This window comes from Trifolium pratense, linkage group LG1 (genome assembly GCF_020283565.1).
Source record: "Trifolium pratense cultivar HEN17-A07 linkage group LG1, ARS_RC_1.1, whole genome shotgun sequence".
Lineage (NCBI taxonomy): Eukaryota > Viridiplantae > Streptophyta > Magnoliopsida > Fabales > Fabaceae > Trifolium > Trifolium pratense.
Genome location: NC_060059.1, coordinates 43,911,496 through 43,930,685, shown reverse-complemented (window position 1 = coordinate 43,930,685; position 19,190 = coordinate 43,911,496). Strand labels below are relative to the sequence as shown.

The following is a 19,190-nucleotide window of genomic DNA, read 5'->3' as shown; positions in this document are numbered from 1 at the left end:
TCTTGTGTCCAAAAAGGTTTCCTAATAGTTCTTTTGGGCCTGGAATCCAGCCCGCTATCATTGCCGCCCGTTTCAAAGAGAACCTTGTCCTCAAGGTTGTTGTTAGAGTCCAATTGTGATCCATATTTGTTCATTGAGTTGGGAGGTAGATCCAATGGAGTAATGGCCTTTGCTGATGTGTTTTCATCCATTGGTTTTGTTTCTTTAGGGAGAAGATCATGTGGTGATGCATGTGCCTTGGGAAGAGCTACTTGGGAAGGCGTGTTGGCAGAGAAAGAGGACTTAAAGTCCCACGCATTGTGACTATGGGGAATAGTAGCCAGCTCATTTTGAGTGAAAATTTCTACCCGTTGGGAATCTTCGACACGGGAAGGAGTGATACAGCTTGCACGCGTGGGTCCCATAAATAGTGGCTTTAATTGCTTTTCAGTTATCACAGAAGGATCCAATGGTCTTGTGGACTTAATTAAAGATGGTGAACCATTGATCCGCTGTCGCGCGCGGATCAAAACGAGTAATTTTGAAAAACGTAGTACGGCGACAATTAACTCGGAATATCGTTCTCAAAGGATTCTTGAATTTAACTAATCGAAATTGAAATCGAGATTGAGGGGATTGGTTTGGTTTTCGAAATAAGTGATTCTGAAATTAAGCTGTTCGTGAAAAAGTGATTAAAACGGACCAATCTACTATACCGATTACCAACTTATCATTGATTCCCACAAAATTCCAAATCCCTAGCGGGTTCGCTCCTATTCGACTATAACAACCATTGACAAGCGCGATAGATATTATAACGTGTATGTTCTTGAATTCCGAATTAAGCAAACGGATAAAAACTATTGCGAATTAAGCAAACGCAAATTAATCAAAAGCGGTAATGCAAAAGCTACGTTACTGCAATTTAGATTCAAGATCATACATACAATCAAATTTAAGAGATCTATCCTATAAAACAATCAAATTAAGCATGCAATTGAAATTATAGAAAAGAACTCAAAGGAACGAAACAATATGGAATTTATTAAGAAACCTCAAAGCGGAATCTGCATACAGTAGATTGGTTCTTCGGGAATTAGTTCCTCATTGCCATTGTTGTTCTCTCTCCAAATTCGTGAAAATCAGATCCTGCTCAGTAATTTCGGCCTAACCCCTATGAATAACACATTACCCGTTTTACAATTAAACCGGGTCAAAAGTACGACCTAAGCCCATAACAAATGACCCAAAAACTTAAGTAAAACTAGTGCTGCAACTTGTACGAATTTTCTGGCACTGCTACAGTCCGAATCAGCTCTCGACTTCTGAACGAAAGTTGTAGATCTTTTTCTTAGCTTTCCAACGACTGGTAGCACGCTTCAATCCGATACTCCAAGCTCCAGTTATGAATTTATTCGTGAAAGCTGCAAATGCTGGAAAATAAATACGAAAATTAATTAAGTGCAAAAAAATAAAATAAAATAAGAAAACACATTGAAACATAAAAATAATGTAAACAAATAAAAGAAATGCTATAGTACAAACATGGAAGAATGTGCATCAAAATGCACTGATCAAATTCCCCCACACTTGAACTTTTGCACTCCGAGCAAAATGAAAAACAAAACAAAACACAGACACATCTACGATTACTCATTCTATGCTACAATCATCACAAGCAATCACACATTCCAGGATTCAAGCTTCCAACCGTAGACTGTATTTCAAAGATTGGCATAACTCTTGTATATCAGCTGTCAATGATAACCCTGCGTGTGTGTGTACTGCCTATTACTGTCAACCAGAGTCATGACATGATCCTTCTCAAAAATACACAGTCAGGATACTAAGCCACATTTTCCTTTCTTACAATTCAGAGTCTGTGTCCGGATTTCAGCTTGGGAGAAAGCTGCACTTTTCAAGTTCTCACAGGCTTTTAGAATTTTTTTATACGCAGGGACACCACCTTAAGTTCATTTTAGTTATGCTTTAGGTGCTACTCTACCTTTTCACCTGACGGGATCTCGTTTGTTGCGAGTCCAACCTATTACTCCGAGTAGAGCACCCTACACAGCATTTGTTCCTCCAGTTTCAGGCACAGGAACTTATCATATTTTTTAAATTTTTTATTTTATAGTGTAGTGTCCCACCATTTATTCTAGTCATGATCCTACAATCAAGTAATCTAGCTTCTCCCCCAAACTTAGTCTTAGTCAAACTTCTGCATCAAATTCAGTACTCAAATAACTTAGGCTAATGACTGTGTATTTTAAAGACTTATCAAGCCACTACTAAGTTTGCAAGTTTTTCAGCAGTTGTGCATTAAGGTGCAAAGATTATCATATACAACATGAAAACAAGAATTTCCAAAAATTTCACCAATCCAACAACTATCAGCTCTAGCCCTAGAACATGTAACCACTCATAACAATTGCATGCACGCTAAGACTTATTTTTTATTTTTTTATATTTTATTAAAGACTGAAATTTAAAAACTACAAACTACTAAAATGTTCCCCCCCCACACTTAAATCAGACATTGTCCGCAATGTAATAAGCATAAAGTGAGAATAAGGAAGGAACACACCCGAGGGGCTAAGGTGTAGCGGCTGGTGCTTCTATGTCTGGTGGTTTTGGTGGAAGCCCTTCCACACTTTTATGGAGCAGCTTCAACCGCTGTCCTTTTGCTTTGAAAACCTTGCCAGTACCTGTACTTTTAATTTCTATAGCACCAGAAGGAAAAACATTAGTCACAACAAAAGGGCCAATCCAATTGGACCGAAACTTACCAACCATATTTTTCAGGCGAGACTTAAACAGTAAGACTTTTTGGCCAACAGAAAATTTCTTTTTGGAAATCATCTTATCATGGAACTGCATAGTCTTTTCTTTATCATGGGAGTGCTTGGTTGGGGCAGCCGGAATCTTGGTTGGGGCAGCCGGAATGTCAAGAACTTTAACCGTATTGACTGCCACATTGACAACTTCACCTTCACCTGTATGAAAGTTACTATCCTGCAAGTCAGAATCAATCTTAGCACAAACAGAGCAAAGGTTAGTGTTAGCACATGAATCACCCGAGTGAGTATCATCAAAAACCAAATCCATATAAAAAACAGAATGTTCCTCCAAGGGATGTTTCATGGCATCAGAAATGTTAAATTTAGCGACAATGTCGCCAAACTCCATGGACATGGTTCCATCATAAACATCAATTTTTGTTCTTGCCGTTCTCATGAATGGTCGGCCTAGAATTATGGGTGCCCTGCTGGAATTAGTTTCTCCCTCCATGTCTAGAATGTAGAAATCTGCAGGAAGAATTAAGTCATTAACTTGCACCAGGACATCTTCTACCTTCCCAGCAGGGCGGGCATTGCTCCTGTTTGCTAGTTGCACGATTAAACCTGTAGGCTGCAAAGGACCAAGATCAAGTTTATTATAAATAGAAGTAGGCATAACATTAATACCTGCTCCCAGATCAAGCATACAATTTTCAAACTTACTATCCCCAATGGAACAGGGAATAGCAAAAACTCCTGGATCATCGCACTTTTCTGGCATGGCCTGACTGAGAACTGAGACATTAGCTGAGGAACCGGTTTTGGGCTGAATGAAAGCAGAAACATTTCTTCCCAAACTGACTCTCTCATTTTCCTTCAATTTCCTCTTGTGTGTGCACAAGTCTTTCAGGAATTTTGCATATCTAGGAATCTGCTTAATTGCATCAAGAAGAGGAATGTTGACCGCACATTTTCTGAATACATCAAGAATCTCTTTGTCTTCCTCAACTGTCTTATTTTTATTTTTCTGCACCCTTTGAGGAAAAGGAATTGGTGGCACATATACTCTTTCAGTTACAGTCTCAGTTGTGACAGAAGGCTCAACAACAGGTTCATGAGTAGATGATGCAGCAACGGGTTTCTTCTTCTTTTTCTCTGGAGCTGGTTCTGACACTCTTCCGGATCTTAAAGAAATAGCGCTCACATTAGCATTACCATTCGGATTGACAACGGTTTGTGCTGGAAGTTGGTTCGAACCTTGAGCTTGCATGTTATTTATTTGAGTAGCAAGCTGTCCCATCTGTGTGGTCAAGGTCTGAATGCTAGTATCAGTCCTTTGTTGGAACTGAAGGTTGCTCACGGCCATTTGTTTGACCAGATCTTCTAAGGATGGTCCGGAAGGTGCAGGGGCAGCCACTTGAGGTGAGTTCTGCTGTTGGCTGGTTTGTGGATTTCCATATCGAAGGTTGGGATGATTCCTCCAATTGGGATGATATTTGTTGGTGGACAGGTCAGGAGTGTTGTTGTACCTGTTTTGACCGTAAAGGTTGGCTGCATAAGCTTGTGGCAGCTCGGTAATGGACTCGTCACTCAGAATAGGACAAGTGTCAGTTGGGTGCTCAGGAGAAGTACAAATACCGCACAAAGTTGCAGATTGAGGTTTTGCTACTGCCAACTGTTTGACTAAGGCAGTGAGTTCATCAATTCTGGTCTCTAAAGCTTTGTTGGAAGAAACCTGCATTTGACTCACACCTTTGCTTTGCACAGAATTGTCTCTAGTGGTGAATTGTTGAGAATTAAGGGACATATTTTCGATGAGGGCCTTGGCAGCAGCTGGAGTTTTATCGACTAGTGCTCCACCACTAGCAGCATCAAGAATGTTCCTGTCCATCGGTAACAACCCCTCATAAAAGTATTGGATGAGGAGCTGCTCGGTAATCTGGTGTTGAGGGCAGCTAGATACCAAATGTTTGAATCTCTCCCAGTACTCAGTCAGTGACTCATTACCTTGTCTAATACCACAAATTTCCTTTCTTATTGAGGCAGCTCTGGAGGCAGGAAAATATCTTTCCAAGAACACCTTTTTCAGGGCAGTCCAGCTTGCAATTGAGTTTGGCTCGAGATAGTATATCCAATCCTTTGCTGCACCCTGCAATGAAAAAGGAAAAGCTCGAAGTTTGATATGATCTTCGGTGATCCCTTCAGGCTTCAGTGGTGTAGAACACACCACTTGGAATTCTTTCAAATGCTTGTGTGGATCTTCACCTGCAAGACCACTAAACTTTGGCAACAAGTGTATTAAACCCGATTTCAATTCAAAAGGAGTAGCAGCAGCATCATATTCAATACACAAGCCATTATAATTCACGTCAGGAGCAGCTAATTGCCTTAAGGTTCTATTATCAGCCATGTTAAAATCAAATTCAGAATCCGAATCAAACAAGTTATGCAAGTAGTCAAACTCAGACTCAATTGTGGATGGTGAGCTAGTGGTAACCTGGACTGTTCTACGTCGTGTGTGCAAGGTTCTCTCTACTTCAGGATCAAAAACAACAATTTCAGAACAACGAGACCTAGTAGCCAGGACTAAGGGAAAAGCAATGCCACAACAGCAACAATAGTGAAAGTGCCAACAATGTCCTAAAAATAAAAAAAATAAAAAAAACAAACACAAAGAAAGAAATCGATCAAAATAAATTCAGAAAAATAAAATGACACCGAAATTAATCTAATGACTTAAAAATATAATTTTGGGATTTTTTTCGATTTTTTTCAAGACGGTGAAAACAGTAAATAATTGCTTAAAAATAGAAAAATGATGAATTTTGGAATTTCGAAGCAAAGTCCCGTAACTACTCTGTAGTTAGGGACAAATGACCAGAGAATTATTTTTCTTCAGGTACCCAGAGCAGATTTCGAAACAGACTCAATTTTCTCAAAAACCGATTTTTTTACGATTTTGACTCTAAACCGCGAATTGGATGAAACTAGGACCTAGACTCTTAGACACTAAAACGATTAATATAATCAAGAATCCCCGGCAACGGCGCCAATTTGATCCGCTGTCGCGCGCGGATCAAAACGAGTAATTTTGAAAAACGTAGTACGGCGACAATTAACTCGGAATATCGTTCTCAAAGGATTCTTGAATTTAACTAATCGAAATTGAAATCGAGATTGAGGGGATTGGTTTGGTTTTCGAAATAAGTGATTCTGAAATTAAGCTGTTCGTGAAAAAGTGATTAAAACGGACCAATCTACTATACCGATTACCAACTTATCATTGATTCCCACAAAATTCCAAATCCCTAGCGGGTTCGCTCCTATTCGACTATAACAACCATTGACAAGCGCGATAGATATTATAACGTGTATGTTCTTGAATTCCGAATTAAGCAAACGGATAAAAACTATTGCGAATTAAGCAAACGCAAATTAATCAAAAGCGGTAATGCAAAAGCTACGTTACTGCAATTTAGATTCAAGATCATACATACAATCAAATTTAAGAGATCTATCCTATAAAACAATCAAATTAAGCATGCAATTGAAATTATAGAAAAGAACTCAAAGGAACGAAACAATATGGAATTTATTAAGAAACCTCAAAGCGGAATCTGCATACAGTAGATTGGTTCTTCGGGAATTAGTTCCTCATTGCCATTGTTGTTCTCTCTCCAAATTCGTGAAAATCAGATCCTGCTCAGTAATTTCGGCCTAACCCCTATGAATAACACATTACCCGTTTTACAATTAAACCGGGTCAAAAGTACGACCTAAGCCCATAACAAATGACCCAAAAACTTAAGTAAAACTAGTGCTGCAACTTGTACGAATTTTCTGGCACTGCTACAGTCCGAATCAGCTCTCGACTTCTGAACGAAAGTTGTAGATCTTTTTCTTAGCTTTCCAACGACTGGTAGCACGCTTCAATCCGATACTCCAAGCTCCAGTTATGAATTTATTCGTGAAAGCTGCAAATGCTGGAAAATAAATACGAAAATTAATTAAGTGCAAAAAAATAAAATAAAATAAGAAAACACATTGAAACATAAAAATAATGTAAACAAATAAAAGAAATGCTATAGTACAAACATGGAAGAATGTGCATCAAAATGCACTGATCAACCATCCAACGGTGTACGAATAGCCAGCGAATTTTCGGGAATAGGAGAAGATAAATGAGATATTGTCTTAGTTAAGTTGGAAGGTTCACTCGCAGAAACAGAGTTGTTATTGTACTTCTCTCCTTCATTGAAAGTACTTTGAGAGAGTTTCTCTCTAAATTTCTCAAGTTCTTCAGACGTATCTTCTACTTCTGTTCCTTCCAAAATATTTTTACCTCTCATATCAGCAGGAATAGGAGTAAAATGCGAGCGTGGGTCATCACCCTTGTAAGCCCGTAACTGAGAGACATGAACTACCGGATGAATTCGAGATGATGCTGGAAGGTCTAGTTCATAGGCTACAGCGCCTATACGACGGAGCACTGGAAAGGGTCCATAAAACCTCTTTGACAGTTTCTGTGAAACGCGACGCTGCACCGATGTTTGTCGATAAGGTTGAAGCTTAAGTAAGACCAAATCACCACAGTTAAAGGTACAATATGTTCTTGACTTGTTTGCTTGAATCTCCATTTGTTGTCTGCTTCTTTGTAAGTTGGTCTTCAAAGTATCAAGTATTGCTTGTCGTTGCTGCAGAGTAGTGTCCAGATCTCTGATATTAGTCTGTCCGCTGACGTAGTCCAGCAGAGATGGTGGTTTGCGACCATACAATGCTTCAAAAGGCGTCATTTTGATGGCTGAGTGGAAAGCTGTGTTGTGCCAGAACTCAGCGAGGTGCAAGTATTTATACCACTGTCGAGGGTTTTCGCTGGTGAAGCATCTCAGGTAAGCTTCCAAACTTCTATTCACAACCTCAGTTTGACCGTCAGTTTGTGGATGGTAAGCTGAGCTATATTTTAATGTTGTGCCTTGTAGGTGAAAAAGCTCCTTCCAAAAACTACTAAGAAAGACTGGATCTCGGTCAGATACAATGGATTTTGGGATACCATGAAGGCGACACACCTCGACCGAAAAACGTGAAGCAAGAGCTGGTGCTGTAAATTTTGTTGGGAGAGCGATGAAGTGAACAAATTTTGTGAGACGGTCGCAAATCACCCAAATGACTGTATGTCCAAATGACTGGGGTAAGTGTGTAATAAAGTCCATAGACAAGTCTTCCCATACCTGTTTGGGTATATCAAGTGGCTGTAATAACCCTTGTTTTTTCTTTGGCATGTACTTGTTTTGCTGGCATGTCGCACAAGTTTGAACTAACTGGGTCACATCTTTGTATATTCCTGGCCAAAGAAAAGAAGCAGATATTCTGGCTAAAGTTGGCTGAACTCCAGAGTGGCCAGCTGTTGGGGTACAATGATACTCACGGAGGATAGTTTTACGCAGATCTGGAATATCAGGTAAATAAATTTTATCTTTGAAGTAAAGTAACCCATCTTTAAGCCTGAAACTTTGTTGCATTTGTGTGTCTGTTTCAACTTGTTGCACTAATGTTTGCCCTGCTTTGTCTTTCATATAAAACTCCCGAAGATTGTTGAGGATAGTTGGTACGGGTGATGAGATGGAGAACAAGACCGCTTCCTCTTCTGTGTGTCGACGACTGAGAGCATCAGCCACTTGATTAGCCTTCCCAGGTTTGTAAAATATCTCGAAACTAAATCCTTGTAATTTGGAGGCCCATTTTTGTTGTTCTGGAGTTTGTATGGTTTGGACCAACAAATTCTTTAAGCTCTTCTGATCTGTAAATATATGAAAGTGTCGACCAATCAGATACTGACGCCATTTTTTTACAGCTTCGGTAATGGCATACATTTCGCGGACATACACAGATGCAGCTTGCATACGCGGGCACATTTTCTTGCTGAAGAATGCCAGTGGGTGGCCCTCCTGAGATAAAACAGCACCTATTGCTACCGCGGAGGCATCAGTTTCCACAATGAAAGTTTTGGAGAAGTTTGGCAAGACCAGCACAGGAGTTTCTGTCATTTTTTTCTTTAAAGTTGTAAAAGCTAGCTCTGTATCTGTATTCCAAACAAATTTAGTGGAACGCAATAAATCAGTGAGTGGAGCGGCGAGTGAGGCGTAATGTCGAACAAATCGTCTATAAAAGCCGGTGAGGCCTAAGAAACCCCTGAGTGTCGTGAGAGAACGCGGCCTAGGCCAGTCTAGGATAGCTTGAATCTTTTCTGGATCTGGGGTCACACCATTAGATGAAATAACATGACCTAAATAGTCAACATTTTCTACTGCAAAGGCACACTTGGAAAATTTTGCAAAAAATTGATTTGATGACAATAAATCTAAAATCAATCGTAAATGGTATAAATGATCATTTAGACAACGACTGTAGATTAAAATATCATCAAAGAAAACTAAAACAAACCGTCTTAGATAAGGGCGAAGTAGATCATTCATGGCAGATTGAAAAGTACTAGGAGCATTAGTAAGACCAAATGGCATAACTAAAAACTCATAGTGTCCATCAAATGTTCTGAAGGCTGTTTTGTGAGTGTCTTCTTGCACGACCCTAATTTGGTGATAGCCTGACCGAAGGTCAATCTTAGAGAAAATTGATGCAGAACCTAACTCATCAAAGAGCTCGTCAATGGTTGGGATAGGAAATCTGTCCCGAACAGTAACGGCGTTTAGAGCTCGATAATCCACACAAAAACGCCATGTGCCATCTTTTTTGCGCACAAGTAGGACAGGAGATGAATACGGGCTGGTGCTGGGCTTTATGATTCCTTCTTTGAGCATATCATGAATGATGGTTGTCATTGCTTCTTTTTGGGAATGAGGGTATCGGTATGGTTTGACGTTTATTGGGGCAGTTTGTGGTTGAATTGGTATTTTGTGATCATGTGGCCTTGGTGGGGGTAGGCCATGTGGTGGCTGAAATACATTTGGGTATAGTTGTAAGATTTGCTGGATTGGGGTTGGGAGTGTTGTGAGAAGAGAGTCTAGGCTTTCTTTGGCTTTATTGTGGGGTGGGAGTTCTGTGTCACTTGTGGGTTGAAATGTAAGCAAATGAATGGCAGCAATTGAGTCTGTATGTGCTAGATGACATATGTGGTGGTATGTGGATGGGGTGGGTAAATTCTTTGAGTCACCGGTTATTGTGATGTTGGTGTCATGGTGTTTGAAAGATATTTTTGGGATAGAGAAATCTGCATTGAGGGGTCCAAGGGTTCTCAACCATTCCATTCCCAAGACCACATCTGCGCCCTCAATGGGCAATAGGTAAAAGGGAATATGAAATAAGTTGTTTTGGATGGTAATAGGAACATCTGGGCAGAATCCTGAACATTCTAAGTGAGAGCCATTACCAACCATGACGGAAAAGTTTGGTATAGTTTTTGTGGGGATATGAAGGTGCGATGCAATGCGGGGTTGGAGAATGTTGTGGGTGCTGCCAGTATCCACTAAAACAGTAACAATTAGTCCATGTAAGAGTCCTTGAAATTTCAATGATTGGGGTGAAAACTGTCCAGTGAGGGCTTGGGTGGATAGTTGAAAAAAAGCCTCATTAGTGTCAACTGTAGTTTCCAGTTCAGCTTCAGTAGTTGGTTCCTCAATATCCACATTCTCTTCTTCATCAGCTATAAGTAATAGAAATCGCGGTGTTTTGCATTTGTGTCCCGGTATAAATTTCTCATCACAATGGAAACATAAGCCTTGAGCTCGTCTCTCGTCTCTTTGGGCATTTGTGATCCGTCGAATTGGCAGTTTTGGTGTGGGATTTGTGTTGGAGGAATTATTTTGGGCAGTGTGGTTTTGGGATATATGTGGTGGTAGGTTTGGTTGTAGTTTAGGAGGGGTATGAGCTGTGTTGTTGGTGGTGATAGCATTGGTTGAAAATGGTTTATTAAATTTGGGCTTTGAGTCTTTGATTTTGGATTCAATTAGTTTGGCTAATCCAATTGCTTGGGAAATAACAGTAGGGCGGTGGATTGCAAGTTCGCCACGAATTTCTGGATTCAAACCAGATATAAAACAGTTTAGAATGGCATCTGGTGGTAACCCCAAAATCCGATTACTAATTTTCTCAAATTGGGCTTGATATTCAGCAACAGATCCATGCTGTCTAAGTTTAAATAATTGAGCTTGATGATTTTCATAGGTAGAGGGACCAAATCTTAATTCCAATGCTCTTGAAAATGAATTCCAATCAGAAAATTGATGATTTTGAAACATCCATTTATACCACCCTAATGCTTCGCCTTTCATATAAAAAGCAGCCATAGATAAACGATTTGAACATGGTATATTATAATAAGAGAAAAATTGTTCAGATTGAAACAACCATTCTAATGGGTCAGTTCCATCGAAATGGCTTAATTCCACTTTAGGTGATCGATAGTGTTGGTGGGGAGTGGTGTGAGAATTTTGTGGGGAACTGTTTTGTTGTATAGAGTGGGGGTATGGTGGGAATTGTTGAACAGCAAATTGGGGTAGTTGTTGTGTTTGGCTGTTGTAGAATGGTGGGGGTGGGAATGGTGGTGGGGGAGGTGTGTTTAGGGTTACAGTAGGTAGGCTAGTTCTGGTGTGTTGTGTTGGTGTGGGCAGGGTCACGTTAATAGGGTGAGTAGTATGAGTAGTAAAAGATTCAAAACCAGGAGGAACCCATGGGGTGGAAGAAGAATTACCTGCAGAATGCAGATCTGACCTTGATTGTACAGTGAGAGATTCCAATTTAGCATCAATTTTATGGAGGAGGGTGCTGAGAGAATCAACTTTTTCTTCCATATTTTTCTGCTTCTGATTTATCTTGTCGATCTGGTCATGGAAATTCTGATTTGAGGCGGCTAAAGATGCTTCCAAGGCGTGTTGCTGGTATGCAATACCGTCAAGCAGCTGGTTGTTGTGATGTTTGGTTTCTTCAAGGTCGATGGTAGAAGGGGTAGTGTTTGTGGCCATTGAGTTATGCAATGAAAGCACCAATGATGGTAGGTTCTATAGCTATCAGAAAATTAAAGCGATGCAAGAAAACTAAAGGAAGGGAAATAACGAAAAATAAAACTGCAAATTAGGTTTTTCATACCATTGAATAAAACAAGCTACACTTTAAATACTTAGCTAACCCTAATGGATATGGGCCAGACAATTGGGCCGTGAGCCACTTTGAAGGAAAAATAATAACTAGTAAATAATATAAAAGAAAATAAAATATGCAGTTATTTAAGAACAAAATCTTGTGTCCAAAAAGGTTTCCTAATAGTTCTTTTGGGCCTGGAATCCAGCCCGCTATCAGTATAGAATTAGGACGTGGTGAATGAAGTGCTGGAAAGTGAAAAACTGCAAAGAATGGGTTGTAGTCTAATGGAGTGAAATGTGTACAGATAAATTTGGATATTATTGGCATGTTGTTATGTAATTATTATGGCCAATATGTACAAGTGGGTGTAAAATTATTTTGTTTGCTTCTTTGTTTGTGGACAAAACCAAAGCTGTATCTTCTTCATTTTGGTTTGCAAGTGGACGAATGATGGAGGTTTCGATCGTCTTTTAACTGTGCACAAATTTTTGTATTGGATAAATTGACATAATGTAAAAAAATATTTTCCAAAAAATAAAAGCAGACAAAGAAAGAATGATATATGTGATTATGTTCTAGAGATTTTTGGTGATATAATTTTGTTGATATAAAAGGAAGCGGTAATTTCTCTTTCTACATCCAAATTTTTCTTTTCGCCTAGAAAATTTTGACAACGTTTCCCGAATTTTTTTAATTTACACTGAAGAAAAACTTCCAAAAATATTTTCCGAAATTTTCTACATATTTTGCGCGAAAAGAAAAACTTGGGATGGAGAGAGAAACCATAAAAAAAAGTGCGTTATGTTTGAACTAATGGGCTTAAGCCCAAAAAGAAAAATGAAATGAAAGATTAATTGCTTCTTCCCTCTCATTGCTCATTACTCTCAAAATGCTAAAAATACTTCCAAGTATTCACCGGAAGATAAAAATCGGAGAATACTTACCGGAAAATATGTAGGCATCAAAGCGTAAGTTTGAGTTTGACTCAAATTTATTAGTTAAGGACTCTAATATAGTAAAATAGTCTTAAAACTTGTGTAGTTAATCTTTTAAAAATATAGAAAATATTTTTTTTAATATAAAATTTACCTCTTTTAATTTCTTTTAACTAATACCATGTACCTGTGAGTACTAGTAGCATGAACCATAAAAGAAATACCAAAACATTTCAAAGCAGTCTGCTATAAAATTTAATGTAAATATCATCTATTTATATTCAGTTATACAGAAGCTTGATAAAAGAATGAGGAGGTGAACAAAATAGGACCCGGATTCCGTGCAGTCGAATTTTCCGTGCAGTCATGCAATTGGTCACTTTATGGCCGTCCGATAGAGATCAGACGATCATGATTTAACAACTGTATTTTTTGACTATATTTATACAAACCATCCAATCGTGATCGGACGACTATCAAGTGACTGTACTGAAAATTCGAATGCACCTAATCCAATTCCACAGAATAGGCATGTCAACTTCCAATGACAGCCATAACACATTTGATACATGTAGCTCTGCAAGGGTTATCCAGCCGCATTTACAACAAATTTATCCATATGATCACAACCTCAATTGAGAAGCACAACCAATCTGCTATAAGCTGCAATGGAGCCAAGCTTACTATAAAATACTCAATTTTCAACCTTGAATTGAATCACAACTCCTACACTATTATTGAATTTGAAGTCAAGCACAATATAAGTCTCTACACAGATTAGGAGGCAATTCTGGTCTAAACTAGAATACTTACTCCTAAACCACGTAGAGTAGAACTAATCATGTGCGGAGCCAAGGCCTAGGCAATTCTGGTGACTGACTCTGGATTGCTGGGAATGCTTGGTTGCATTGACTCCAGCTTTTTTCTTTGACATCCGGAAACAAAACATTTTATTCGTTTAAGACATCTAACATGTTCAGCGATCATAGCTTGCATATTTGCAAACTCCCGATCAAGGGGGCTTTCCAGATCCACCTTGGCCTGTCGCTCCATCTGGTCCAGTAGATCCTATAGCTTCTGTCTGTGATTCTCCTCCTCCTCCTCCTCCTCCTATCATACAGTAAAAAAATCACATTATACGGTGAATACAAAATTGAGTTAAGGTTTGGATATATAATAAGCATAGAATCAAAATAAAAGATGGATAGGTTACACTGTTGTCTGTCTGATGATGTTGAATATATAGGACGGATAACCTAGTAAACGTGCGTGTATTCCGTGTTGACTACTGTAAGTGTAAAGATAACGGCTTGTGGTTGTGAGCATTGATGGTGTCGGAAACACTTAAATAGTTTTAGAATTAAGTGGTTTTTTTAAAATTTTAATAACAAAAAAAAGTTTCAACAAAATGATGAAATACCTAAAATAGTAGCTTCTTTAAGTTCATTATCAAACTTTAGGATAAGTTTTATTAGAAGACAATCCGACAATGTTGCTCACTTGTTAGGAAGAGTGGCGTTGTCTTTCGCTAGTCGCCAAGAATTTGATTACGTATCATTCTGTATTGAAACAATGTTGTTGAATGAAATGAGTTAAGATTTTTACCGTAAAAAAAATGATAGCTATCAAGGACATTATTGAAGTGGTCGGGGTTCGAACTCCAGATTCCGCATTTAAATGTGTAAGTCTAACCACCGGACTACTTGACCCAAAAAAATATATTATTTGCAAATTTTTCTTACAAAAAATTATATAACACTATAAAAATCATTTTAAAAAAGGTCAAATAAACAGATCATTTGTCTAACATAAAAAAAATGGTTTAAGTAGTGTATGTTGGAAAAATATGAGACATAGAATTATTTCATTAATATAAATCAAAGAAATATTAGAATAAATAAAATAACAGTATCGAATTATTGAACAAGAAGAAATAAAATAAGATACATAATAAAATAAAAATTATACAACAAGAAGAACTTATCGCATTATTGACTGAGGCGTGCAATGCACTGGGCTTAAGAGTATTTCGCCACCACAGGTAAATTACCCGGTGCAGTTGGTCTCATAGCTAATACCCTCCAAGATACAACAGTCACATCTTGCTAGCACTGCACGTGAATTAGCAAGGTCTCATAGAACTACTTTTTGGATACTCAAGGGAACTTGTAATATTATTATTATATTTTTCAAATATAACTCTTGTTGTCTACCTTATTCTTTCTACTCCTATATCATTTCAACCATTGTGTCCCTTATATAATAAGAATTTCTAGGATACCTCTTGCATTCACTTGTCAACCAATAAATCTTATTAATATGGATTAATGAGTAATACAACCAATTAAATAGAAACGGCTAACTTGAATAACCAATTATGAAACGTGCATTATTATTAATAATTAAAAAATAATGATTCTTAAACTTAAAAATAAATTACATATAAAATATCCTACAATCCCCCACAATTTATTTTAAAGTTTTAGATTTTAAGTTTTAGGTGTTCCCAAGAGCGTGAAAAATCAACGCATAAGCACTAGTGTCTTTTGGACTATGAACTAGCACATAGAGCAAATGAAATTTGATCCACTAGAATGTCGGTGAGATTATAACCTCTATGAACCTCATTCCGTATGTGAAACAGTGACTTCATCACTCACATTGATCTTTCGTCCAAAGTTGTTCAACGCGGTTTGGTGCATTTTGGCCTTGCACCTATACCTGGATTTCATGAGTGGCTCTAGAAAGTCTGCCCAAGCTTTCATAAAGGCGGCCCCACCTCAACACTCATATAGGTGAATCTATCAAGTGTACACCACAGTCAAACACACCACTCATTCATGAGCTATAGATTCATTAAGAGAATAAACTCAACCTTCAACGCTGTAGTATGCACTATCCTACACCATAGTACACCATAGGGATGAAATCAAATAGAAATTGGATAGTGTCTTCTCAAATTGACAAGTGACTTGTTCTTACCCATATGAACATAGCCTTGCAAATTTTCACAATCTATGTTGGGTTACCGTCACTTTCAATTTTTGTAGTGGACATAAATTCATCCCCCTCGATGTATATATCATCCACTAGTTTCTTGCTCAGTGGGATTATCATAGGATCCTTTATTTTGTAATTCAACAGCTGTTTCACAAAATCACAAAGAATACATTGACTAAGACGTCTCTTAGTCAGTATCTCATCATTTATTTTCAAATATACATCTATGATATATTATCATAGGTTTACTTAGATAAATTCTAAGTAACAAACATTCTCACAAAAAGATAAATTCAATCTATGTTTAGATTTATTGTATAGGTCTACTTGAAAATTTTAAAGTGACAACACCCCCACAATTGGTAGAATTAATTCTCCAAGCAAATTATTTTCCAAGTCTACTTGAAAAAGTTCCAAGTGACAAACCCCCACATTGGAGAAATTAATCCACATATAAGTATCCGCAAGTTTTTATTAATCATCGTTGTATTATTCTAATACAATGGATAATCCACAATATACTATATAACATTTTATGTGTGTATCTCAAATATCTCAAAGTCACGACCATATTCAAGTCTATTTAGATTAGAATATTTCTAAGCGACGACTTTTCTATCACATATTGAGGTCATGAAATTTCTCAATAAAATATCTTCTCAATTTGCTTCCAACACTACTCTACAAATTTACATGCTTTGGTGGCAACAAATATTACTGCATCACTTGAATATCAATTAGTGAACAATGTCAATGTTGAACTGTTTAATTAACACAACAAAATGTTAACCACCGAGTATAAAAATCAAAGTGTAGAGATATACAACAGTTTCACATCAATTTATTTAATCTATGATTCAGGGAGTCTAACAAAATACCACACAACACATACATATTTGTTTTGGTTATTAGAGTTAAAAGAAAATTAACATTACCATATGTATGATCTGAATACGTTTATCTAATTCCCTCCATTTATGCCTAACTAGTATACATTTCTCAAGCTATTGTTCTCATACATGCAAAAATATCAACTTCAATTCATAGGTTACATGTATACCAATTCAAAATTCAATGAGATTATAAACCAGAACCTCTAACTAATTTAACATGATATTAAAACTCAATATAAAACTCCCACACTTAGAATACAAGTTTTTTTTTTTTTTTTTTATTATGTCGACCCAAAAATTGTTGATTCATTCATGCCATTGCAGCCTATCACTTTTCTATTTTTTTATTTCTTTTTTTTTCTTTTTTTTTTCTTCATAATCAAGTTAATTACAATCATAGCCTCAAAGTAATTAAGCATCATAGGAACTGTTCTGGACTAGACTAACGCTAGTCCACCTACACCTCCACTAAAGTCCACGTGGCTTGCCTTTCCACCTCCATGTCAGCATGGCACAACCTCTCCACCAAGATAAGGGTAAAATTACTACTCTACCCAATATCTAAGGGTGATATCTTGGCAGTCCCTCTTAATGGGCCTTGGCTAGTCCAGCCCAATAAGAGGATCTTTGGCCCAGACAGGGCCGGCCCAAGCCCAAAGCAAGTGAAGCTAGGGCTTTAGGCCCCCAAAATTTGGGCCAAGAAATAGGCCTCAATTTTTTTTTTTGTTGGGGAAATAGACCTCAATTTTTAATATAGAGATATTTGTTCCTAATTGTTGACAGTATTTTAGTAATAGCGCAGCGGCTGAAGGCCTTGCATTTTTTAGCTCTTGGTCACAGGATCGAAACTTAACTGTTGCATTTTCAATTTATTTTTCCAAAAATTATTAATAAGCCTCATTTTCCAATGTTTGAATAATAACACACCACCACCACCGTAATTGCTTTCTTGGTGAGCAGTACACCAATATAATTAATTCACTAACAAAGTTAATTTTTTGACCTGATGATTTATTATAATTATTCATAAGTGATTAAATTATATTTTACAAAAAATTATAAAAAAAAAACTATTTTTTACAAAATTACCTATAACTTCTTTTTTTTTTTTTTTAAAACTTGATATCCGGCCCTAGGATCGACTAATCAAAGGGACCAATCCCACTATTTTTTGAAAACTTGAAAAAAGTAATTAAAAATAATATTAGAAATAAAACAATTGTTAAAACAATTGTTTTTGCCGAGGTGTGACAACTATTATTGTATAAAAGGATTAATATTTTTTTTTTTATCATTTCTTTTATTTTTTTTGACAAACTTTTTTTTTAATCATTTCTAAAAGGCCTCATTTAATTTTTCGCTTTAGGCCTCAACATATGTTGGGCCGGCCCTGGGCCCAGAGCTGGGGGCTATATAAGCTCTCCTATACAGGAGAGCTAGGGAACCTTATTCATTCTCTCATTTACTTTCTCTCTCTAGTATCTCTCCTGCTCTCTTTCCTTGTCTGACTTTGGCATCGGAGCACCTGCAGGTACAACCCCCCCCTCCGTGGATCAGCTGCTCGACCCGCCGTCAACCACCTGCTCAACGGACTGCTAACTGGCCATCTACATGTTCTGATCAACAGTTAAGATCAGTGGCGCCGTCTGCGGAAAACTGAGTTCTCCCCTTCTTTATTTCGAGCACGAAACTAAAGAACAAAACCAATCAATCACTCATGGCCAGTTCATCACAATTCAACAACAATGACATTGAGGACGTGAATACTGCCGTCCAGACATCTCCCCGGAACACTGTTTTGTCCCCCGTTCGCATTACTGACCTCCAGGCCCTCCCCGAGACTGACTCCAGGGACGGGCAGGACCTTTCCTGGGCTTTCGAGGACGGCGACCTGGTCGTCTTAACGGAGAAACAGTTGGGGAAGCAACCACAGTCCGCGCAGGGAAAAACAGCAGATACTGATCTGTCCACAGCTTCAGTGACCAACGCTGATCTAGCAGCACTCGTCGCTGCTCTAAAACAGACTACCGAGGCTCTGCAAGGACAAAATCGCAGGATGGATGAACAAAACAAAAGACTTGAACGCTTGGAAAGAAACCAACATAACTCAAGGAAAAGCTCTCCCCCGCGGAGACCACCTGCTTCCCAATCCCCTCCCCGGCAGGAGCCTGTCAAACAACGACGCCCTGCCTTGGAACGAATTGAGCAGCCCAGCAAAAAAAGAGACTATGTTTCTCCTCCTCGCGAGGGCATCGCCTCCCCAAATGGCAAAAAAGGAAAAATTGTTGACCGAGCTAAACCACACCGTCACTCCCCTCAAGGACCTATTACAATGGCTAGACGAGGACAGTCTACAAGTCGAGGATATCAATCTGATCATTATTCTCGCAGCCCAACTCCTACCCCCCATGACAATTCCCCTGCACGGAGATCCCAGGAAAGTGACGAGGAGGACCCTCGCTGTCCCTTAACTCGTGATACCCTGCGAGCACCTATCCCAAAGGGATTTG

General features: G+C 38.2%; 1 protein-coding gene across 1 annotated transcript; it reads right to left on the bottom strand.

Moving 5' to 3' along the window:
- Positions 1–1,002: 1,002 nt before the first annotated feature.
- LOC123907099 lies at positions 1,003–6,872 on the bottom strand. Its single transcript, XM_045957206.1, has 2 exons — positions 6,364–6,872; positions 1,003–5,399 (listed from the first exon to the last, which is right to left on the bottom strand). Exon 2 carries the CDS (start codon positions 5,167–5,169, stop codon positions 2,575–2,577), a length of 2,595 nt encoding a protein of 864 aa, XP_045813162.1. The 5' UTR covers positions 5,170–5,399; positions 6,364–6,872; the 3' UTR covers positions 1,003–2,574.
- Between the last annotated feature and the right edge of the window lie 12,318 nt (positions 6,873–19,190).